The following is a 25545-nucleotide window of genomic DNA, read 5'->3' as shown; positions in this document are numbered from 1 at the left end:
ACAACAAGTCGGGCGCAAAGGACTTACTTCAGATACCCGAGAAGGCCCTCATCCCCGTCGTTCGCGTGAGAAAGAGACATCGAGTACATCGGTCTTGTAAGGATCCGATGGTGAGTGGGTAATCTGCCTCTACCATCAGTCAGTCCTATTAGCCAACGTACAATCATTGGATAACAAAATAGACGAACTACGATCACGAATATCCTACCACCGGGACAATAAAACGGTAATATCGGTAATTTGTTTCACCGAGTCGTGGCTGAACAACGACATGGATAAAATACAGCTGGCAAGATTTATGCTGGATTGGCAAGATAGTACAGCTAACTCCAGTAAGAGAAGGGGAGGCAGCCTGTGTATATTTGTAAACAACAGCTGGTGCACAAAATCTAATATTATTAGGTTGAGTATATCATGATAAGCTGTAGACCACACTATTTACCAAGAGAGTTTTCATCTATATTTTTCGTAGCTATCTATTTACCACCACAAACCGATGCTGGCACTAAGTCCGCACTCAATCAGCTGTATAAGGGCATAAGCAAAAAGGAAAACGCTCATCCAGAGGCTGCGCTCCTAGTGGCCGGGGACTTTAATGCAGGGAAATTTAGATCCGTTTTACCTCATTTCTACCAGCATGTTAAATGTGCAACCAGAGGGAAACAAAACTCTAGACCACCTTTACTCCACACACAGAGACTCTCCCTCACCCTCCATTTGGCAAATCTGACCATCATTTTATCCTCCTGATTTCTGCTTACAAGGAAAAACTAAAGCAAGAAGCACCAGTGACTCGGTCAATAAAGAAATGGTCAGATGACGCAGATGCTAAGCTACAGGACTGTTTAAAAAAAATCCTTCTCTCTACCATTATTCTGACATTTCACTTTCTTAAAATAAACTGGTGATCTTAACTGGCCTAAGACAGGGGATTTTTACTAGGATTAAACGTCGGGAATTGTGAAATACTGAGTTTAAATGTATTTGGCTAAGGTGTGTGTAAACTTCCGACTTCAACTGTGTGTATTACATATTGTAAATATATGCTCATAAACATCTGTATTATACTCAGACAAATTGAATGCTTGGGTGTTCTTGGGCAAAGGTGTGTCCAAAGCTATGTAGGGAAATAAACAGAACCTGAGAAAGGGTACATATGGATGTCTGTAAAAGAAAGCCAAGAAGAATCAAGAAAATGGTTGACTGTGAGAACCTGTAGGAGTGGTGGGATATTTAAACAAAGGGGTGAGAGAGACAGGAAGAGGAAGAGAGAGTTAAAATGATCCTCCTAGCGCAAATCCTTTTCAATCTGATCAGTGTTTGGGGATGGACTAACCAGCTTGGGACTGTAGCTTGTGACCAGGTAAGGAAACGTATTCACCCTAAAAAAAAACACTTATTACTCCTTGATGGTTGCACCTTTTTTTGTAAATATACAAATCTAAAAAAGGTATTTTTGGATTACCTTCAGGAAAATCTGCTTTGCTTTCTCCAAATGGTTGAGAGCCTGGCTATAACTGTATTTTGGAAACAGAGAGTTGAGTCTTTCGGATTGAAAGTAAATGTCTCTAAAGTTGTAGGGTGCTGTTCTTACTCTCTGGTGAAGTCTTGGATTCAGAAGAAAAAGGTAGTATAAAACAATGTGCTCAAATCTGTAGGCATAGCTTTTATTGATCTCACTCACTGTAGAAAGAGTGTTAGTAATTGTCAAGACACTTTACCTGGGACTCTACGAATGCCTATAACATGTCACTTGAAATAGGTCAATGTTTTTCATGTAAATCCATTCTACAATAGACAGATTTTTCCATAGGATCAAATGTGATATTTCAACTTTAGTATATGATCTGAAATTGGCACGTCAAACTAAGTCGTACAAATAGATAAGTTGCGACTGCTTATTTAGGAATAAAATAATTCCTTTGGAGTAACCAAATGTATTGCTGCAATTGTGCATGTTTGTTTTCAAGCTGCATTGGGATTTGGATTGTGTATTATTTATTACTATTGGTAATTTTTCAATTTTCAACATGTATGGTCATTTCTGAAATCTTGTTTGTCAACTGCATATTTTCTCAAGTTCATACTGTGGTATTGTGATTATGCTTCAATAGATATAGAAGAGAGAAGTAGATTGAAATGTCAAGAAGAACCCTTTTGAAACCCTTTTTTCTAAAAGTGTAATGCTAAATCACAACATGATGATTGACTAGCGATACTGAATAGAGAATTTGTCCGAAATAGTTGGATAACAAGGTATTTCCCCAGTACATAAACACTTCCACTGTGCCAAGTCGGGTTTGGATAGTGCTAGTTACAGAGTCAATGGGAACTTAGAGTTTGAAGTCAGACGATCACCTTGGTTGTGTTAACGGGAATATTCACCACTATAGGCATATTTCTCAGTCCAATGACTTCTTTCAGCTGTTCTCTGGATGGGTTTGTGGCCACATGCTTGTGTCGAGGTCATGACATGACCTTTGACACAGGCCCACCTTTGACAACTTCAAATATTTGGCATCTCTACTTACTTGTGGTGATACAGAACCAATTATTTATTTGTTGCAGATATTTCTTATTGGTCATAAGAATACTGCATTTCACAAGTTATTTTAGAACGAAAGATTGAAAGGAAACACAGTCATTATTTTAGATCATTTCCTGTCCTCTGTGGATTACAATGAAACATTGGCTCTTCTGCAGCTTCAACTAATCTATGGTCAGATTAAGTGTCTGTGTTTTATTCTTAGCACACTTGGAGTTTTTGAAGGCATGGTATACAGTTGTACAGGAGACACATGTCCTACAGGATCCTGATACTGTAGCTGCCCAGCGGTGAATGTCACATCGTGTCATGGTTGAGGTTAAGTCGGGCACAACTTTTAGACCTGTGCTTTAACCCTTTGCAGTGAGGTTAACATGGCTCAGCCTATTTACATGAAGTGTTATCAGCAAGCATGTTTAACAAGCCAAAATGAAGGGTCTGTTGATCACATGTTCCTGTTAGTAATGTTTTAAAAACTCCAGTTAACAAAACACTTGTTGGAAACAGCATGGGTCCCACTTAGACTGTGTTTTAGTAATTACATGGATGGACCAGTCTGTGGTGGTACACTGTAATTGTGCTACACAGTCGGGGGTAGCACAGAGGGGTATGGTACAGTGGTGTCCAGAGAATGAATAAGAGCCACACTGTACGTGTTAAAGGGTAACTCCACCATTTTTCAACCTCATTTTCATTATCTCAGCACAATAGAAGTGTCAACATGTGAAAATGGCACATTTCTAAGGTTTGTAGAAAAAAATATGAAGTAAAAAATGACGATCAAAAGTTAAAACATTTTAAAAACAGTGACTTTCAAACACTGAGATTTGCGGTGACATGGGGAGCAAGAAAATACCCTCCCTTGGACTGGAAACTTGTTGCAGGTTTTGAAAATCACTGTTTTTTAAACACTTTTAATCCTGCCCTGTGATGTCACAGAGAAGCATTTTTTAGGGGGACTTTTTAACCACAGATCATAGAAACGAGCTGTTTCACATATGCAGACACTGGTTTGGTGCTGGAGATTATGAATATGAGGTTGAAAAGTGACAGAATTGTCCTTTCAGTGTTGAGCGCAAAAGGTTTTAAGGTTTTATTTCTATTTCTACACAGTTAATGTGCTAAGTATATACCCATGATATAATATATTATATGATACAAACCCATGAAGTGATATATTGTTCAATTTTAAAACTTTAATTTAGATTTAGGTTAAAGGAAATTGTGTACCATTCTTAGCACCTATAGTATACTGAACACTTATTCTATGACATTATTTGTGGAGTACAAATATTTGCAAATACTCTGTGAGCAGTTATATTCTAGCGTATTCTATATATTGCGTCAAGGTTAACCCTTGTCTCCTCTCTACTCTTTCTAATTGATCACAGGCTTTCATTAGTCTCGTTCAAGCAACAGGGGGAATCACTGTGCCAAGTTTACATGCCAATCAGCCATGTTCAATACGCATGACGTGGGGCATGAGTCAAGCACAGCAGGGCACGAGGAGGAAAAGCTTCTTAAAAGCAACAGGACGGGGCATATGGAGACGTCAACCCACGTCTGGCCTGAATTGGCTTGTGGCCTGTAGACTGGCCCAGCTTCTCTGACCCATGTGATAACGATGCTTTGACTTTCTGAAGTGAGCAGGCCAGGGCCAATCCTCTGCCCTACCATCAGATTTTAATCCTGGGAATCCTATTAGTGAGTCAACCTTTAGAGGAGGAAAGTCCCTCCGGGTCAGAAGACTTTGACTTGCCAAGGCTTGGGAAGATTCTTTGTGCGTAGGTAATCACCCAAAACAATAACATTTTGTCATTCCATTGACTTATTAAAGGGATACTTCAGGATTTTGCCAATGAGGCCCTTTATCTTTGATGTAATGTCCTTAAAACAAGTCAAAATGAGGCTCACTGGTGTGTGTGGCCTCCACGTGCCTGTATGACCTCCCTACAACACCTGGGCATGCTCCTGATGAGGTGGCAGATGGTCTCCTGAGGGATCTTCTCCCAGACCTTGACAAAAGCATCTGCAAACTCCTGGACAGTCTGTGGTGCAACATGATGTCCCAGATGTGCTCAATTGGATTCAGGTCTGGGGAACGGGCGGGCCAGTCCATAGTATCAATGCCTTCCTCTTGCAGGAACTGCAGACAAACTCCAGCCACATGAGGTCTAGCATTGTCTTGCATTAGGAGGAACCCAGGGCCAACCGCACCAGCATATGGTCTCACAAGGGGTCTGAGGATCTCATCTCGGTACCTAATGGCAGTCAGGCTACCTCTGGCGAGCACATGTGCGGCCCCCCAAAGAAATGCCACCCCACACCATGACTGACCCACCGCCAAACCGGTCATGCTGGAGGATGTTGCAGGCAGCAGAACGTTCTCCACGGCGTCTCCAGACTGTCACGTCTGTCACATGTGCTCAGTGTGAAACTGCTTTCATCTGTGAATAGCACAGGGTGCCAGTGGCGAAATTGCCAATCTTGGTGTTCTCTGGCAAATGCCAAACGTCCTGCACGGTGTTGGGCTGTAAGCACAACCCCCACCTGTGGACGTCGGGCCCTCATACCACCCTCATGGAGTCTGTTTCTGACCGTTTGAGCAGACACATGCACATTTGTGGCCTGCTGGAGGTCATTTTGCAGGGCTCTGGCAGTGCTCCTCCTGCTCCTCCTAGCACAAAGGCGGAGGTAGCGGTCCTGCTGCTGGGTTGTTGCCCTCCTACGGCCTCCTCCACGTCTCCTGATGTACTGGCCTGTCTCCTGGTAGCGCCTCCATGCTCTGGACACTATGCTGACAGACACAGCAAACCTTCTTGCCACAGCTCACATTGATGTGCCATCCTGGATGAGCTGCACTACCTGAGCCACTTGTGTGGGTTGTAGACTCCGTCTCATGCTACCACTAGAGTGAAAGCACCGCCAGCATTCAAAAGTGACCAAAACATCAGCCAGGAAGCATAGGAACTGAGAAGTGGTCTGTGGTTATCACCTGCAGAACCACTCCTTTATTGGGGATGTCTTGCTAAATGCCTATAATTTCCACCTGTTGTCTATTCCATTTGCACAACAGCATGTGAAATTTATTGTCATCAGTGTTGCTTCCTAAGTGGACAGTTTGATTTCACAGAAGTGTGATTGACTTGTGGTTGGTTACATTGTGTTGTTTAAGTCTTCCCTTTATTTTTTTGAGCAGTGTATATTTTTGATTTTAGATTCTTCTAAGTAGCCATCCTTTGCATTGATAACAGCTTTGCACACTCTTGGCATTCTCTCAACAAGCTTCAACTGGAATGCTTTTCCAACAGTCTTGAAGGAGTTCCCACATATGCTGAGCACTTGTTGGCTGCTTTTCCTTCACTCTGCTGTCCCATTCATCCCAAACCATCTCAACCAGGTTGAGGTCGGGTGATTGTAGAGGCCAAGTCATCTGATGCAGCACTCCATCACTCTCCTTCTTGGTCAAATAGCCCTTACACAGCCTGGAGATGTGTTGGGTCATTGTCCTGTTGAAAAACAAATGATAGTCCCACTAAGTGTAAACCAGATGGGATATCGTATTTCTGCAGTGTGCCTTGAATTCAAAATAAATCACCAGCAAAGGACCCCCACACCATCACACGTCCTCCTCCATGCTTCACAGTGGGAACTACACATGCGGAGATCATCCGTTCACCTACTCTGCATCTGAAAAGACACAGCGGTTGGAACCCCCCCCCAAAAAAACTCCTCAGCCCAAGGACAGATTTCCACCAGTCTAATGTCCATTGCTGTGTTTCTTGACCCAGTCAAGTCTCTTCTTCTTATTGGTTTCCTTTAGTAGTGGTTTCTTTGCAGCAATTCGACCATGAAAGCCTGATTCACGCAGCTTCCTCTGAACAGTTGATGTTGAGATGTGTCTGTTGCGTGAACTCTTTGAAGCATTTATTTAGGCTGCAATCTGAGACATAAATGGTATCCACGAGTTCATCTCACTCTGGATGAATTGAAAATCTGAGCAATTACCAGAATATTTCACTAGACTAAGACTTTTCTGTCATTTCAATAGTAAAACATTGTAGCGTGCACAGTCAAATACTGTAAATCTGTTTTACAGCATTAATGCTGTAGATTGCACTGCATAATGGGTAAATGCTGAACAAAATACTGTTATTAACTGTAATTGGACGCCTCCTGTAAAAAATCAAACCTACTGTATTTCTTTATTGTAATAGCTTATGCCTGCTGTAGATTCAAATGATCACTTTCAGGCACAAACCTCATGCTGTCTGGTGAGACACATGAATATCAGACTATTTTATTAAATTATTTTTGAAGCTGCTGTGAAGTGGAAGATAATGTTCAGCAGCTACTGGGTAGGTATTGTACGTTGACTTATAAATAAGTTATTTTATTGCAAGCCAACGTGGAATTACTGCATGTTTTTTTTTAGCTAACTTAGCTAGCTAGTTAGCTAGCTCAAGTTGACAAAAGCCATTTCAGTCTGCTCTAAATTGCTTTGTAAATATCTTGCTGTGCGACCTAGAAAATAAATTACCCAGATAGTAATTGTTGTGATGATGGGCTTCGCTGTACCGCAGCTTCTGAGTGCCATAGAGAATAAACTGAGTGCAGATTCTGGACCATTATGTTTTCAACATTACTGCAAAGAAAATGGCTTATTTATAGCAATTAAAAAGATATGACCCATATTACTGGCGGAATGTTTTTTTTTCACGGCTTGACATGCAGCATTTAACACAAACCACGTAGAGGGCCGTTAAACTACTCACGAGCCTCAGCCGCTAAAGCCAATGAGAATGACCAGTGCACCGGTGTTGTGTCGAGGTGCCTGCCGACCTAAGGTGCTTCCACTGGGCAGCTCTATCACAGTGTCGCCGGCGGTAGCTAGTAACGTGGCCAATTTAAAAATATATATTTCAGATTTCAAGTAGGATAGCAGTCTACACAAGAAATAACGAATATTGGTAGCCATCTAGATGTCATCGTGATACAGTCTACTCTAGGGGGAAGAGCATGAATGACAACAACACCGGGACCATCTCCTCCTTAGCTGTCACAACCGTGTGACACGTCCGTGTCCGTACAACCTCTCAACAACATTGTTCCATAATGCTACAGTATTAGCTAAACCTGTTCACTTTACCAGTAGTATACAAACATTAAGTGGCACAGAAATAAAGGAAAATGTTTTGAGTCTGGTACAATCACCTGTGGTGTTGTGTAGGCTATAGCAATGTTTTATTAGTTAGCTAGGGTTTGAGGTAGGTGTATCTAGCTGTCTTATTTGTATTTGTTCAATAGCTCAATTGATTTCATAAACGAAATTGGATATATGGCTGTACAGGTTGGAATCAACCCAAGATGATGAATCCTGAAGATGTGTCAACCCCTACTTTGCCCCATTCTTCCAAGAGCTCACTGAGTTTGAATGAAGACCTCTAGTGAGGTAAGTACAGTACACACACACACACCAGTGGAGGCTGCTGAGGGGAGGACGGCTCATAACAATGGCTGGAACAGAGTTAGTGGAATGGCATCAAACACATGGAGAACATGTATTTGGTGTACTTGATACCATTCCACTGATTCGGCTCCAGCATGAGCACGTCATCTCCAATTAATGTGCCACCAACCTCCTGTGACACATACACACACGACACTGGCTTGATATGTCCCTTGTCACCTATCTTTTTACCCACAGAGTAACAGCTCTGGTGCTCTTTGCCTCTCATTCTATTCTTAATTTGTCTATGCTTGTCCTAGGGTGAGAAGAGCTGACAAATCAGAACTGAGGATGATTGTTACGGAGCCCCATGAGGAACACCTGATGCGGGGCTGACTTCTCTCTCCTATCTGCTCTCCAGTCCAAACTGTTCCGTTGTGTGTTTCAGCGCCTCTAAACCCCCTTACCCTGAATAGTTGCTCTGATGACCATGGATCTAGGATTGTACCCAATCTCCATCTTGGGTACAATTAACTCCATCTTCTTCTCTCTCTTTGTCTCATTCTCTCCCCCACACAATATAGTTTTAAAATTAGTGTTGTAATGATGATCTTATTTGGTTAGAAATCTTAACAATTCTTACTTCTATTGTCAATTCTGTTGTTGATTTGTTAATGTTTTTACCAATTTGAATACATTTATTTTTCTTACATTTAGATTTTAGGGAGAATTTTACTACATTTACAGCATTATATAGGCACCAAACTTAATACTGTAATTTTGCTTTACAGCAGAGATGTATGTTACAATACTATTTTCCTTACTGCTGTAAATTTACAGCAAGGAAAATAGTTAAACACATTATTTGTCTAATACACTGTAGATAGAAATATAGCTTGCTGATATAAAGAATTGCCAACTTGACATTGACATTTATATTGTATGTATAAATCTCATCAAAATATAGGACTGGGGATTATATTTTAAGAAGTAGGCCTATCGGTAGGCGTGGTGACTTGATGATAGCCATGGGGATGGGTAAGAGCCTTATAAGAAAGTGTCCTTGTGCTCTCTGTTACCTTCTCCTGGTTTTGCCTCACTCTCTGTCTGACCTCCTATTCAGGAAGTGCTGGATTAATTGAGGCCTTATACCTACTCTTAGAATGTTTGCTGAAGTCATTTAGGTGGTTTGATGGAATACAATCTCTGATTAGGAAGAACATATAAACGCTAACAATGCTAACTTTGCGTGATAGGTCAGTAAATGCCATTCCCCAGATAAACATGTGCATAAACAACCTACTATATCCCTGGTCAAGAGCAGTTCTTTCCATTACTGTACATTGTAACTCAGGGCTACGGTGCTACTGTATCCTAGTCTGTACACACCACCTCAATCACACTGGCATTATTTGTGGCTCTTTCAATGTAGCTTCTTCGGTGACAGCCCCTTGTCTCGCACAACTGTTCCCCTGTTGTTCCACTATGAATAACCTCCTAGCCCTGCATAGTAAACTGCCTGCCTGTCCACATTAAAATGAAAACCATCATTCATTTAACTGCATCCTGATGACTGCCTTGTAATCTGATTACACTGCCCAGGGGGGGTTCTCAGTTGATGCAGTTGGCATCATTCACTGAAGGCCATTGCTGGCTCATTGAAAACCAATAGCGGTGACTGATTGACTAAATAATTGTAGTTTAATTGTTTATGACCCTAGCTCCATTACTCCCCACCGCTGCTCTGCTCGAGTTCTGTCATCGCCATCCTGTTGCTCTGTACTGTTCAGTATATCAATGTACTTCTGATCATGCCCTCGTATGTTGCAGTTGTCTACTCACTGAAGTGACAGCATTTCTCAAGACTTAAAAAAAAAGTATTTCCAATGAAGCTTTTAAAGTGCCCATGACATTTATAACTTATCGCCTTTGTCTTTTCCTTCCAGATGGAAGCACCATCGGCCCTCACGGATAGATAGAAGCCGGCTATAAAGGGATTATTTTGGCTGCCGAACACAGGAGGCACGCTGTGCCACGAGGGACCACCTGGAGGCAGACCCCTCTTCCCTGAACAGAGGAAACGGACTTTGGCACAAAGGGCTTTGGCACGAGGACCTGCATGTTGGAACACTTCTTGAAGGAATTTACCCTGTTGGACAGGGGATTTTGGACTGTTTTGCCATGTGTCAAATCAGCTTGCCATCCGCTCCAAATGACCTCTACTCGTGGTATACATCACACCAAAAATAAAGCGTGGAAGGACAGTCTCCCTTGACAGGAGAGAACGAAAATATGCCCGACAACGCCATTCCACCCCTGATGCTTTTGCCTAAAGTGAAAATGCGTTGGAGTGGAGTACTCCCAGTTTTCATCCTACCCTCTTTGCCTCTTTTTTATCTACTCCTTTATACTCTCATATCTTCCTCGATGGCTGTTGTTAGTTTGCCGGGATTAGACTATGACTATGGAGCCCAGCCAAAGTTTGTTTGTACCCCGATTCCAGCGGATGCAGACCCCAGCTGCTTCACACCAGGCGGGGCAGCACACGGACCTGCCCACGACAGACCCAGCAGTAATGGGCATCATGGACCTGCTGCAGGGGCGCCCAATGGTAACGGCAGGAGGTCGATGGGAATGGGGATAGGAATATCAGACGAGGCCAAATCCACCATCCTGCACCTTCGCGAGAGCCTGGTGCGGCAAAAGGAGACCATCTTAGACCAGCGGGAGACGATCAGGGAACTGACTGCCAAGCTGACCCTCTGTGAGGGCTTTGGCCGGGGGGTGGGTCATCATGATGACCATCACGACAACCACCATGGACCCCCACGTCTCAACACCCATCACCCGAGCTCGCACCACGCCTACCATGATGCTGATCACCACGGGGATCCACACTACCCACTGAACAATGGACATCGATCGGACCCACACCACCGAGGGAAGGACAACGCTGGGAGCAAGCATGGGGCCTTCTCCCCTGAGAAAACTAGGAAAACGCTACAGACACTCAAGGAGAGGCTGGAGAACTTGCAGGTCAGTGGGAACAACAACAAAGGTTGAGTAGGAAGAGGGATAGGAAGCTTATTGGTCCTTTGTGTGAATTTAGGTTATCTTATGCGTCACTACGGGGCACTGTGTCTCGCTACTGACCTGAAATGAAGCACGACAATGGGTGCTCCAGCTTTCTCTCACGCCGTGAGGATATCAGTGGCCTAGAGCCCAAGCTCCATCCATGTGCATGCGTAGGAAGACCTAAGTTGATTAGTTAATTATCCTGACTCTCACCCTTGAGGATATATTGCACTGATCCCATGGGAATTCATGAAGCCTAGGAGAAGGTCTTGTTGAGTGATTGTATGACATATGACCATTGACACTAACAACCAACTTTTTTTTCTTTATTTTCCCATGAATCAAGGAAGTTCCTGTATATGCAAAATCCAACTAATTGACCAACATTTTGGGGATTCCGAAAGATCATTTTTTGGTTCTAATTGATTCGGTTTCTCACCTATTTTCTTAAAAGGATTCTAGCACTCTATAATGAATTGTAAGACTTGCTATGAGACATGCTTATATCCTATACAAGTACTACTAACACTCAATAACACTGGTGGTTCATAGAAAGTAGAGCCCAACCTATATGTTTTCTTTGGGGTCCGATAACGATTCAGATATTTTGTGGGACAAAACTGACCAACACCAATATATCTGTCGATTTAGTGTTTTACGACAGGGAAATTGAAAAGTTACATTTTTCCACACCAAGTTCTCCTAAATTTCCATCCAAAAGAGTAATTGTCCAAGAAATTTCTTCAAATGTTGATTTCTTACATTGTGACAATGAAAATTAGAATGGACGCTAGTGTTCAGATAAGCATGCAATTCACTTTTTTCCATCCCCTTTACTGAATAATGAAACTATATATATCGGTCAGGCTCTAAAAATAAAGTGTTACCAAAACAAACGTGCTATAAGACATCACAGTGGCATATATCCTATACAAGCATTAATAACACTTAATAACACTGATGGTTCATAGAAAGTGTTACCAAATGTCTTGAGGGTGTTAGACAAAGACAGTTCAGCTGAGATTGGCCTCCCGAGTGGCTCAACTGTCAACTGCTTCGCAGTACTAGAGGCATCACTACAGATCCGGGTTCGATCCCGGGCTGTGTCGCAGCCGGCCGGGCCCGGGAGACCCATGAGGCGGCACACGATCGGCCCAGCATCGTCAGGCTTAGGGGAGGGTTTGGCCGGCCGGGTAGTCCTTGTCCCATCGCTTAGGGGAGGGTGTGGCGGGCCGGGCGCATGCACGCTGACTTCGGTCGCCAGCCGTACAGTGTTTCAACACATTGGTGCGGCTGGCTTCCGGGTTAAGCGAGCAGTGTGGCTTGGCAGGGTTGTGTTTCGGAGGACGCTTGGCTCTCGACCTTTACCTCTTTACCTTGCAGTGATGGGAAAAGACTGTAACTACCAATTGGATATCACGAAATTGGGGAGAAAAAGTGGTAAACAAATACAAAAAAAGTCCTATTATGGAAATAAATTCCAACTGATATTCTAGTTTGCTCCACAAAGTTTGAATAACCAAGCACATGGACTAATAATAAGGCATGCAAACATTTCCAATTGTAACTATTCATAATTTTCTCTCTTTCTCCAGGCCAGGAATTCCTCCAGCTCCTATTCAAGCTCACTGAGAGACCTCCTGCAACGCAAAATCAATGCACTTGAGAAGCAGCTCAACAATCACTACGGTGGGCATCATGATTATGGTCACCATGACGACCACCATGATGACCACCATGACGACCACCACGATGACCACCATGACGACCACCACGATGACCATCATGACGACCACCACGATGACCAACATGGACCCGATCCCGATCATGATGATCGACACGATGACCACCACGATGACCACCATGGACCCAGTCACCACGACGATCACCATGATGACCACCACGAGACCCGCACCCCCACCCCCACCCGCCACAACAACCGCCACAACAACCGTCAAAACAGTCGCCATGACCGACACTATGACCGCCATTATGATCGTAGCCATGGCCGCCATGACACCCACCATAACGACCACAATGGCGAACACCATGATGACCATCACAACGACCGTCATGACGAACACCATGATGACCATCATGACCTTCACCACGATGACCACCATGATGATCTTCACGATGACCACCATGATGACCACCATGGAAACGGTCACAGTGACGATGGTCACCATGGCAACGACGACCATGGCCATCATCCTCGTCCATCCTATAACAGCAAGCCGCCGGCTCCAAGACCTCTTGGCCGTGGACACAACAAGCTTGAAACTGTGCTGAGCCACCTTAACCACAGGAACACTGACCCTGGTATTGAAACTCTGATAAGAACCCACTTTGACACTGCATACTATTTTCCGAGTTATATCATGCATGCCGAGTTGTATTTGCAGGTACAAATACTCTGTATCGGCTGTTCATTGCTCATATTTTGCTGTCTTGTACCCTAACAGGTACCCGGAAAAAGCCAAAGAGTCCGGATGCTTTCCAGATTGGCTTCCCTATGCGCACTAACTACATATATGGAAAAATAAAGAGGACCCTACTCAACGAAATCTTCGCCCTCACTGTCTGCCTCTGGATAAAAGGGGGATCAGGGCCTGGCCTCGGCACTCCCTTCTCCTACTCTGTACCGGGACAGGCCAACGAACTGGTTCTGATCGAATGGGGCAACAACCCCATGGAACTACTGGTCAACGACAAGGTGATTGATTATTTTACATACTTTCACGTTGTGCCCCTAGTGACCAATTTGTGAAGATCTATATCTTTGTCCTCACTTCTTACACACATACACTCTCCTACTATAAGGTTTCCTACTGTGATGTGTCATAATGTGATGTGTCATACAATGACTGTACGTACATACCCCAACCAGAAGCCATGGATTACAGGCAACATTCGCACTGAGCTAAAGGGTAGAGCTGCTGCTTTCAAGGTGTGGGACTCTAACCCGGAAGCTTACAAGAAATCCTGTTATGCCCTGCGACGAACCATCAAACACATAAGAAAAGCATCAATACAGGGTTAAGATTGAATCATACTACACCGGCTCCGACGCTCGTCTTATGTGGCAGGGCTTGCAAACTATTACAGACTACAAAGGGAAGCTCAGCAGCGAGCTGCCCAGTGACACGAGCCTACCAGACGAGCTAAATCACTTCTATGCTCGCTTCGAGGCAAGCAACACTGAGGCATGCATGACAGCATCAGCTGTTCCGGACGACTGTGTGATCACGCCGACGTGAGTAAGACCTAGAAACAGGTCAACATACACAAGGCTGTAGGGCCAAACGGATTACCAGGACATGTGCTCCGGGCATGTGCTGATCAACTGGCAGGTGTCTTCACTGACATTTTCAACATATCCCTGATTGAGTCTGTAATACCAACATGTTTCAAGCAGACCACCATAGTCCCTGTGCACAAGAACACTAAGGTAACCTGCCTAAATGACTACTGACCCGTAGCACTCACGTCTGTAGTCATGAAGTGCTTTGAAAACCTGGTCATGGCTCACATCAACACCATTATCCCAGAAACCCTAGACCCACTCCAATTTGCATACCTCCCAAACACATCCACAGATTATGCAATCTCTATTGCACTCCACACTGCCCTTTCCCACCTGGACAAAAGGAACACTTGTGTGAGAATGCCACTCATTGACTACAGCTCAGCGTTCAACACCATAGTACCCTTAAATCTCATCACTAAGCGAAGGACCCTGGGACTAAACACCTCCCTCTGCAACTGGATCCTGGACTTCCTGACGGGCCGCTCCCAGGTGGTGAGGGTAGGTAGCAACACATCTGCCACGCTGATTCTCAACACTGGAGCTCCACAGGGGTGCGTGTTCAGTCCCTTCCTGTACTCCCTGTTCACCCACGACTGCATGGCCAGGCACGACTCCAACACCATCATTAAGTTTGCAGACGACACCAGTGGTAGGCCTGATCACCGACAACGACAAGACAGCCTATAGGGAGGAGGTCAGAGACCTGGCCGGGTGGTGCCAGAATAACAACCTATCCCTCAACGTAACCAAGACTAAGGAGATGATTGTGGACTACAGGAAAAGGAGGACAGAGCGCACCCCCATTCTAATTGACGGGGCTGTAGTGGAGCAGGTTTAGAGCTTCAAGTTCCTTGGTGTCCACATCAACAACAAACTAGAATGGTCCAAACACACCAAGACAGTCATGAAGAGAGCACCACAAAGCCTATTCCCCCTCAGGAAACTAAAAAGATTTGGCATGGGTCCTGAGATCCTCAAAAGGTTCTGCAGCTGCAACATCGAGAGCAACATGGTTGCATCACTGCCCGGTACGACAATTGCTCGGCCTCTGACCGCAAGGCACTACAGACGGTAGTGCGTACGGCCCAGTACATCACTGGGGCTAAGCTGCCTGCCATCCAGGACCTCTACACCAGGCGGTGTCAGAAGAAGGCCCTAAAAATTGTCAAAGTCCCCAGCCACCCCAGTCATAGACTGTTCTCTCTACTACCGCATGGCACGTGGTACCGGAGTGCCAAGTCTAGGACAAAAAGGCTTCTCAACAGTTCTTACCCCAAAGCCATAAGACTCCTGAACAGGTAATCAAATGGCTACCCGGACTATTTGCATTGTGTGCCCCCCAGCCCTCTTTTTACGCTGCTGCTACTCTCTGTTTATCATATATGCATATATGCAGTCACTTTAACCATATCTACATGTAAATACTACCTCAATCAGCCTGAACAACCGGTGTCTGTATGTAGCCTCGCTACTTTTATAGCCTCGCTACTGTATATAGCCTGTCTTTTTACTATTGTTTTATTTCTTTACTTACCTATTGTTCACCTAATACCTTTTTTGCACTATTGGTTAGAGCCTGCAAGTAAGCATTTCACCTGTTGTATTCACACGTGACAAATAAACTTTGATTTGATTTGATATAATTTAGAAAGGAGTGTTTCACCATTTTTAATCTAAATTTTAAATAAGACGTCGCTTATGTTATCAGTCAGTTGCCCCATTGGCAGCACAAGTGGAAAATCAATCACCTCAAGGCAAGCAAGCTTACTACACCTCAGTGTCAGGTGACTCCACTCTTATCCGATCAGGCACCGGAATTTGATTTATCTCCTGTCCTCAAGGAGCGAGGCAGGAGGCAGTTACAGTTCACCTGCTGCCTGCTCTCACCTAGTTTTGCCTCCTGAGAGACATTGGTTCTGTCTTCATTTATCATCCTCCCTAATGGCATAAGACCACAGAGGGCAAGCAGCTTACCTAGCACAGTCATGTGAAGGGACGTCTAATGAGAGGGTGGACATGGGGATAGACACATGGTCTGGGCCCATACCTCAGCATGATTCAGGGTTTCTCCCAGACAAGGGGGGATTTGGTGGTTAAACCTGGGAGATGCCTAGCTATAGCACCTGAAGGATATGACACAAAATAAAAGAAGGCCATCGCATTTCAATTGGTGAGCTATTTGTACCTATTCACAAAACCTGGCAAATTTTTACTAAATATCTCCCTTAAAAAAAGACAACATTTGTGTTTAATTTACCTTCTGAAGGTGTCATTTTTCTAAATGCCCAAGACAATGACACTAATATCCTGTTCTGTGACAGTCAATTAAACTGGTAATAATCTCTCTTTCTCCGAACAGGCAGTGACTTTGCTCTTTTTACTCACGGAAATCTTTTGTTTAGACTCTTCGGGTTAAGCCAATCAATCAATCAATCAATTGGCCAATCATGCAATTAGTTAATTATAATCTATTTTCTTTGCACAGGCAGTGACATTGCCCATGGCAATGACGGATGGGAAGTGGCAACATCTGTGCGTGACATGGTCGACACACGATGGGCATTGGGAGGCCTTCCAGGACGGTGTAAAAAGGGGATCTGGAGAGAATCTATCTGCATGGCATCCAATCAAGCCTGGTGGAGTCTTTATTCTGGGCCAGGAACAGGTACAACTCTACGTTTTATTTCTATGAATTTTCCCACTCAAAGTTCTGAAGAACATATAAAAGCTGGGATAGGAACTGTACATTTCTAAACAGCAGTACTGGATCCCACAGCTGACACAAAATGTTGCCAGCAGGGAATTACTTGTCACACTTACAGTGTGTGTTTGCTGATTTTAGGATTCGCAAACACTAAAAGCTGTTAATACAATCATGTTAAAGCGGATTATCGTCTAGTTGTGTCCTGAGAAGACACAGGCTATTGCCAAAAACTAAGCTTGGAAATCAGTACATTGGTGACTGTGAATGTAAGAACTCTATGTCTCTCTAGACAAGAGATTCCAGCCTGGTCTCAAAGACTAGACGTAAGATAGTAAATGTAATTCCGGGGACACCCAAATTAGTATGATATGTATGGTATGGTTACATTAGACAGAAGTTTACTTAAGGCTAAAACAAAAGTAGGGTGGTTAGTAGGGGTGGATAGGGGATGGGTGGGCATATAATGCAAAAGTCTATCAACCACAAAGGTTGCGTGTTAGAATATCATCATGGACAATTTTAGCTAATTAGCAATTTTGCAACTACTTACTACTTTTTTGCTACTTAGCATGTTAGTTAAACCTTCCCCTTAAGCCTAACCTTAACATGACACTAGGTCATGAGAAGGTTTTAAGAACAAAGGTTGATTGATCTGAACTGCCTAGTTTTAGAACATTGTTAGTGACTAACCAACCTTGTTTTAAAGGAATTAAAAGGTGAAAAACTCAGATATCTGTTTAAATAATTGCGTCTTCATCGTTTACTGTGGGATAGATTGTTCTTGTTCATGTTTTGTGGGCCTTTACACTTAATAATAATGCTGTGCTTTCCTAACAGGATGCCCTAGGTGGCCGATTTGACGCCACCCAGTCCTTCGTGGGCGAAATGTCAGACCTCCAGTTGTGGTCCCGCGTTCTCACGCCCAATGAAATCTACAGCCAGGCTTCCTGTGGAGGTCACATGGCCGGTGACCTCATCACCTGGACAGAGGCAGTGGTTGAGCTTCACGGTGGGGTCACCAAATACCCCTTCGACCCCTGCCACTAAGCACTTCCCCACTCTGCCTCATTAAAAATGTCTGATCACCAAGCCCATGATGTCAGTCAACCAGCTGTACGGTGTGGCAGAAAGGGCTCTGTGCGCTACGCTGCAGAGACATTCTGCTATTTTTGCCATCCATTTCCTCTCTGTTCTGCCTTCCACCTCGCTGGGCCGAGGAACTGAGAGGACTTTAAAAGAGCAACGGCTGGATATAACCGACTGGTCATGACTACTGCTGCTCCCGAGATCCAGTACAGGTAATAGGATTCTAGATGGGTCCATCCATGTATGGCCCGGCCTTAGCAAAGCCCTTCATCAGTCAGGTGTTCAAAGAATCAAAACCTTTTTTTCTGGGACGTATTACGCCTGGATATGGTTCTCAAAGTCACAATAGTCCAGGTGTTATTTGTTGGTCTTTCTGTTTTTGACTGGTGAGCAGGATAATACCAGTGATGAAAAGGAAAGGACTGAGGTAGAATGCTCAGAAACCAACTTTGGACAGTATGGAATGAACAACCGAAATAAAGGCACTGAAAACAGAGCCCTGCAGATGGCAAGTGTATGAGTTGGAAGACATTGATAAAGATTTGATGGTTGAATGTGATGAATGTGAGGGATTACGTAGTATTTTTTTTGAACATGAAGATGGGAGGAGCTCCTCTAGGGATGTTGTTTTTAGGCTTTTAGCCTGTCCCGACTCTACCAGAGATTTTAGAGGCCTGTTTTCTACCACTGTGTTGTACACACATGCAACTGATCAACATTCCACTGGATTTTTCACAGGAACTTAGCTCTACAAAAGCTGATGGTGCTCTGCTTTTGGTTAAAGGAGTTTGCTTTGTCTGTTTGCGGAAACATATTTTTGTAAGTACGTGTGTTTTAATAAAAGGTTAAAAAGGTGGACATTTTGTAAGCTGGAATGTCTGTTTTTAACACAGCAAAACTTGTGGGTTTGGTTTCGACGTATCTCTATGAGTGTGTCTGAAATGGCTGCCAGGTTTTATGCAACAGCAGAGTTGACATTGTCAACTGTCTGACTTGTGGACAGGTGCCCGCATAAATACAGGTTAACTGGCTGTCAAGAGTTCTAAGGTAATGCTGACATCTCCATGGTAACCTGTGGCTTACAGTGGGATTTACCTGACAAGTAGAGCTCTGACCCAGATCCAGACTATTTATGTGCTGTCAGTAGCATACACATGCTCTCAAATAGGCTAAATTCACACATGCACTCAAAACAGCTTGGAAACAAAAATGTAATGCTCTAAAAAATCTGTTGCTTTTTATTAGTTGGGTCTTGTGTTTTTAATGCATGTAAAATGCTTATACAAATCTGAAAAATATAGCCTATGTATTGAATATCAACTGTGAAATTGCATAAACAAATACACACCATTACATTTTTGGTAAGTATAACTTATTGTACACAACACATCCTTTCCTTATCTATCCTTTCAGTGTATATGGCCATCCCTTATCTGTCTGTACAGCATACAAATGAGGAATTTATTTTATTAGTTCACTTACCCCCATTTCAGTGTATTAAGTTCGGACTGTCTATCGTCTCATTGTTTCACGTGAACACTGATTGTAAAAGCACAGAACATTGAGCCAGATATTTCACCGGATGGATAAATGTAAAGCATCCGGTTGCTGTTTCCACTCACTACCAAATATGGTGATGAGAGGAAGCCCAGTGGCTGGCATTGGGAGAAGATGGAGCCAGATGGATTTTGGCTGACATTTTGCTAATTCTTTCCTTGATGAAACATTTGAACTCAATACAGTTTTCTGTAATCTGTAACAAACAGAGTGGACAACGTCTTGTAAACTTTACCCTTTGCCAAAGTTTCAAAAAACTGTATTGTTTAGGAGTGCAAAAGGCGAATTTAGTTATTGCACACTTCACAAAGTAGACATTCCCTAATGTAAATATGCAAATAAAAACTAGAATTCGCCAATAGGATCTCGCTAGCTAGTGCTTGGTTCTGCCCATATTCTTGCTTGGTTCTGCCCACTATGATTCATTTACTCCCATTGAAAATAAAAGGCCCTGGTCTATCTTGGGCTAGTTATAAAAAATCTTTGGTAAAAGGGTCTGTTGTTGCCATGGTGATAGTACAGACCTTGGCTGGACATAGCCCCTTGTTGCTAATAATCATTACAACCATTACAGTATGTTTGTAAATATTTGTTCATGCACCTTTGTGAGAGGACATAGTGGTGTGGATTGTTTTATAAGAGTTTATAATGCCAAGATGAGCATTAAAAAACCCATGCTCCAGTTTATTTTCCTGATAGTGGGCTAAATGTATGTAATGTTTCCCGACATTTTGTGTGTATGTTTCTAATTCATTACATTTGAAAAAGATGATTGATTAATGAATGCTAATACAATTGGATAAAATGCAGTTTAAACATAGCATTGAATGCAGTTTCACCATCAGAATCTATGTTGCTTCTATAAAGTTTGTATAATCTCGCCTTTGGTATGCATTTTATCTGTATATAAAGAAATTCTCAATAGCTTAGTTTTTCTTGTCTGTAAATATTGAACAACCTTTTATTTATTCATGTCTGTGTATTTGTTCAAAAAGTCCCTTTCCTGTGTATGTAAGCCAAAACTATAAGATCGTAAAACGTAAACAAGAAATAAATGGACTAACTCTGGTGAATATTATTGCATATTTCATGAACGGGTATTTCATGTCTTTTCTTTCATTGGTGGTCAGTCTTATGAAGACAAATAATGTTTGTTAAAACTGTGATTAGTAGAATCGGATGTGTTACTGATTGGATAGAGCAAAAGCTTGCACCCACACCAGCCATCACAGGGTAAAAAAATCCCAACATGTAGCATACTGTGAAGGGCAGCTACTGCTATGTTGCTTACACTTATCCAGTCCCTTTACAGATCTGTGAACACCAAAGGGGTAATGGGTGGGAGCTACACACAAAGGAAACAGCAGCATGACTCATGATTAGAATTATTCAGTGAGTCCAACTTGTTTGCCACAAGAGGGTGTTCTGTATGTTCAGTAGCCTATATCGTCATGACGGCATACAGCCACAACACAAGTCAAAGTCAGAATGCTGCGGCTTTGTTTTGTATGCTTTTAAAGCAGCAATCAGCGGTTGAAATCACATATCATCTAACAAATATGAAAATAAATGTACTTTTGGCCATGCTTGGGCATGATATCTGCTAGGTTTGGAATATGCAACAGCAATAGCAATGCTACAGGGCCTAATCTACAGCTGTAGCCTGTATTGAGTCACAATAGTAACTTAGCCTCGGATCTGTACACTATGTTTTTGTTGAATAGCACTTTCAAACCACCCAGGAATTGTGTGTGCCTTGATTTTTGCCTGTGTTGAGAACAGAGATGATAAGAGTGCAGGGGGTGCGTGCAGTTGGAAGAATTCAAATCCTGTTGCTGCCGGTCTTAAATGGCTGGGGATTCTCATTTGCCAAAACAAGACTCTCACACAGCCTAGAAATGGGTCCTCTTCAAAGCAAAACATAGCACATAAATCGCGTCGGTTGAAGCAGATATTACTATGGATTATTGAGGAGAAGGGGAATGTCTGGCAACACTGTAGGTGTCAAAGTATAGATACGCAATGCATTTTAAAACAATAGTAGTTATCTAAGCACGGAGGGCATTTGAATAGAAGTCTTGGGGCTGTACATTGCGTTCCGTTATGACCTAGATACGGTTTGCTGACATCTTTATACTGGGTGCCATATTGAATTGGTCTGACCAGGACAACACTAACAGACTAGGGCCAGGTTTCCTAAAAAACATCTTAAGGCTACGCTCATCTTTAGAACCATAGGATCCTGAGATGCTTTTTGGGTAACCGGGCCCTGGGCAACCACGCATATTCTAAACAGAAATGTCACCACAAGCTACATAAAGTTGTCCACAAACAACACAATTGAATAAGGGTATTTGGTCATAATCAAAACTTCTCCAGCCTGACAGGTTTTGCTATCAAATGTACTTTGCATGAAGCTAAGGGTGACATACTGTCTCAAAGCTCATTTGTGAATTGGAACTCATGAGAGCTGGATCTATTTTCAGCCTCCAGCAGTCTCCCACTGCTCTGGGGGAATGGGAGTCATAAGACCAGGAGAGAATGGGGGCGTCTGAACCGGGCCAGCTACACCCTAAAAAGATGGAGGGGTCAACAGTGAGAGGTGATCCCATTATCATAAAATTATAGCACATTTTATCCAAAGAAATAAGATCAAGATCAAGTTCAGATTATTGCATGTTTGATGTCTAAAAAGCATAATGCTATACTTTTTTAGTATGCATCATGTTTATACTGACATTACTGTATGTGGCTGAAATATTTCCCCCTCTCAGATTGGTGGCATACACAGTACAGACAGTTATCAAGTGACCTTGCCCTGCTGTTTTCTGCTGACTGTGGCCCCACTCCTACAGACCTTCTACTGTGAGTTTCATTAGCTCATATTTTTTTATTAAAAAGATTCAGGGGTCAGAAATAGGAGTCCACTGATTTACATTGTTATGGACGGTCAAGACTTGAGGTTTTAACCCTAACTTTACTTTTTAATTGGCTCTCTCTGCTACCTCATCCTCACTATTTTTGTATCCATGGCAAAGGGGTCGCGGGGGTCAGACTCAAAGACCTGACTCAGAAGCTGAACACCCTGAACAACTCCTACATCCTCCTCTTCCACAAGTACCCAACACTCAACCTGTACAGTCCTGTCACCACCCCCAGTGGTGAGCACAGACATTTAGGTTGTTTTTATCTGGGGGGGAAAAATACTCTAATCCAATAAACTGTTAAATATATGGACAGGCAGAGAAAAGATGATGAAGGATAACCAGGATCAACTTAAAATGTCAAAATGGCTGACAATGACAAGAGTCGTGAAAATTGGGTAGCATCACACTAGGCCTATGCGCTAGGCCTGGCATCCTAATAACAGCATCACTTTAGCTAGTATCAGATGTAGACATGTAGCACCATACACAATCCCCGCTTGATGGTTTTAAGAGTATTTTTTATTGATATATTTAGGAAATATTGTATTTATACAGGTGATGATACAGAGATTGAAAAACCTATTTTACATAGGGAACCTGTTTCACCCCTGTTCACCATTACCCCTGAGTAACCTCTGGCGTAATCTTGTTTCATAGAGCGTGAGTGCAGGCCGTGCCCAGAGGGATGGGAGTCTTTTGGGGAGAGATGCTGCCTCTACACCCAGGAGAGACAGAACTGCATCTCCAGCCAGTACCACTGCTTGTCTGTAGGGGGCAACCTTGCCATGGTGAAGAGTGAGGAGGAGCAAGTATGAAAGAGCCATGAACCCCATCACCCAATGATACCTGCATACGTTAAGGTTTCTTTGGAGGACTGCATTGTAGCCTATTTCTCAATTCTGTATTAATTTGCATTTCAAATGTGGATCCCTTTTGAATCAAGAGATGGTTTAGAACCTATATCATGACAAATCGAAATCCTCAAAAGGTCCTGAGCTTTGGAGGTAAATAGAGAACTGAGATTTACTGAGAATTAATTGGAAATATTAGCAATATATAGGCTGCCCTATCACTCAAAGCTGTGATATTCCTTTATACAGTATACAGTGGACCTAACACAGACACGAACATAATCTATAAGGTCAGTCATGAATGTTTAGACTCATTGCATTCACTGTGTAATACATCACATTTGACACCCTCAGTTAAAGTTAATAATAGATTTAGGAGTTCTATGAAAATGTGGGGTCGTGTCTATTTGAGGCCTCCATCTGAGTGTTGCATTTTTCTCAGATCTTCCCGTGGAAGAGAGCCAAGGAGCTGAGCCAGGGAGACTCCTACTGGATCGGCTTGAAGAACAGTAACCCAGGCGGGGCTGGCACTGGGTGGACAACTCCCCGGTGGAAAAAGGGAAACTTATAGTTACAGAAGATTTGCCTGTGAAGTTAGTCTTGAGCTAAAAAAAAAAAAAAAAAAGTCCCGTAAATGGATAGAAATATCATCCAGAAAATTGAGTTTGGATCTCAATTATTTCGTTTGGCGTGGTGTCCTGTATCGAGACTCGAGACTGTATTACTGTGATTACATTACCTCAAATGACAGTATCAGATGAGGATACTTACTGTATGAGGTCCCTAGTTAAGGTCATGAAGAGAGCATATTTATTGCCACCCGTCCATTTCCTATAAGTACCTGATGCATTATTCTGCATTGATGGTTATTTGACAGAGTAACCAAATGTACATGGTCATTTTGTTTTAAAAAAAAGTCAAACTGATGGAGATTCCTACCTCTACAGGTTTTGGGATATTTCTTGGTATCACGAGCCAGAGAAGGGGGACACCGGAGAGCTGTGTGCCCGGCTGTCGCAAGGAGACAGCCATAGGGCCGGTTGGTACGCCACCATGTGTAAGAACAGCCTGAAGACCATCTGTGAGAGGACCCAGGGCACCGTGCAGTGAAATTCCCCTCCTCTCCTCTTCTGAGATAGTGTGAGGTTAGGGTCCTAGGGTAGGGGTAGGGTAACCACAGTCAGCATGAAAAATCCAATGTGTCTTTTGTGGGCCTAATTGGTAATTATGCAATGTATCTACAACTGAAAATAAAGTTGCCGTAAAATTGCTAGCCTACATCCATTTTGGGACGTTTAAATTAATTCTATAAACCCATTGATTCTTGGGACCCTGATTTTTTTCATTTTTTTGTTGTGTTACAATCTGAATTTAAAATGGATTTTGGTCACTTTCTTACAGCAAGCCTAAGCAAGTTCAGGAGTAAACATTTGCTTAACAAGTCACATAATAAGTTGCATGGACTCACTGTGTGTGCAATAATAGTGTTTAACATGATTTTTGAATGACTACCTCATCTCTGTACCCCACACACACACAATTATCGGTAAGGTCCTTCAGACGAGCAGAGAATTTCAAACACAGTGTCAACCACAAAGACCAGGGATGTTTTCCAATGCCTCGCAAAGAAGGGCACCTATTGGAAGTAGCAGTGTGTGGGTAAAAACACCGGAGGAAGAAAGACAAATAGAAAAAAATGCCATATTACAACCTGTGTGTTGTGATATAACCTGTTAGTTCATATGCCGTGACACCATGTTTTATAGGCCTAAGGAGACAATAAGAAGACACAGTGGCAGAATAAATTCCACTATACATTTGTTTCATTACAAAATCGGAGAGCAAAATCTGTCCGGTGAAGTCAACAAAACATTTAGCATATAACAAACAATTACTCACAGCATTTATTTTTATTTCATTTAACTAGGCAAGTCAGTAAGGAACAATTTCTTATTTTCAATGACGGCCTAGGAACAGTGGGTTAACTGCCTGTTCAGGGGCAGAACGATAGATTTGTACCTTGTCAGCTCAGGGGTTCGAA

At 42.9% G+C, this 25545-nt stretch overlaps 2 protein-coding genes across 2 annotated transcripts in view; one reads left to right on the top strand and one right to left on the bottom strand.

Annotated features, from left to right (window-relative positions):
- Positions 1 to 19719, bottom strand: part of LOC110489308 (voltage-dependent calcium channel gamma-6 subunit) — a 45372-nt gene extending 25653 nt beyond the window's left edge. Inside the window, exon 1 of the mRNA XM_021562021.2 lies at positions 19652 to 19719. The gene's annotated coding sequence lies outside the window, so the exon portion shown is untranslated. The remainder of the gene's footprint in view (positions 1 to 19651) is intronic.
- LOC110489323 (neuronal pentraxin-1) lies at positions 1172 to 20794 on the top strand. The gene is made up of 8 exons (XM_036970871.1): positions 1172 to 1363; positions 7896 to 7997; positions 8315 to 8518; positions 9941 to 11030; positions 12665 to 13391; positions 13535 to 13785; positions 16865 to 17044; positions 17921 to 20794. The coding sequence occupies exons 4-8, from the start codon at positions 10287 to 10289 to the stop codon at positions 18128 to 18130; spliced, it is 2112 nt and encodes a 703-aa protein (XP_036826766.1). The 5' UTR covers positions 1172 to 1363; positions 7896 to 7997; positions 8315 to 8518; positions 9941 to 10286; the 3' UTR covers positions 18131 to 20794.
- Positions 20795 to 25545: the final 4751 nt, after the last annotated feature.

This window comes from Oncorhynchus mykiss, chromosome 32 (assembly GCF_013265735.2).
Source record: "Oncorhynchus mykiss isolate Arlee chromosome 32, USDA_OmykA_1.1, whole genome shotgun sequence".
NCBI classification, from domain to species: Eukaryota; Metazoa; Chordata; class Actinopteri; order Salmoniformes; family Salmonidae; genus Oncorhynchus; species Oncorhynchus mykiss.
The sequence above is the reverse complement of the archived record's forward strand: the minus strand, read 5'-3'. Positions and strand labels throughout refer to the sequence as shown.

What these genes read in the sequence shown, in the direction of transcription:
- LOC110489323 (XM_036970871.1), top strand. Translation starts at nt 10,287, where the DNA reads ATGCCCGACAACGCCATTCCACCCCTGATGCTTTTGCCTAAAGTGAAA. An exon ending in CCACAGGAACACTGACCCTG is followed by an intron (nt 13,392 to 13,534) that starts GTATTGAAACTC and finishes GTACCCTAACAG; the next exon opens with GTACCCGGAAAAAGCCAAAG. An exon ending in AACTACTGGTCAACGACAAG is followed by an intron (nt 13,786 to 16,864) that starts GTGATTGATTAT and finishes TTCTTTGCACAG; the next exon opens with GCAGTGACATTGCCCATGGC.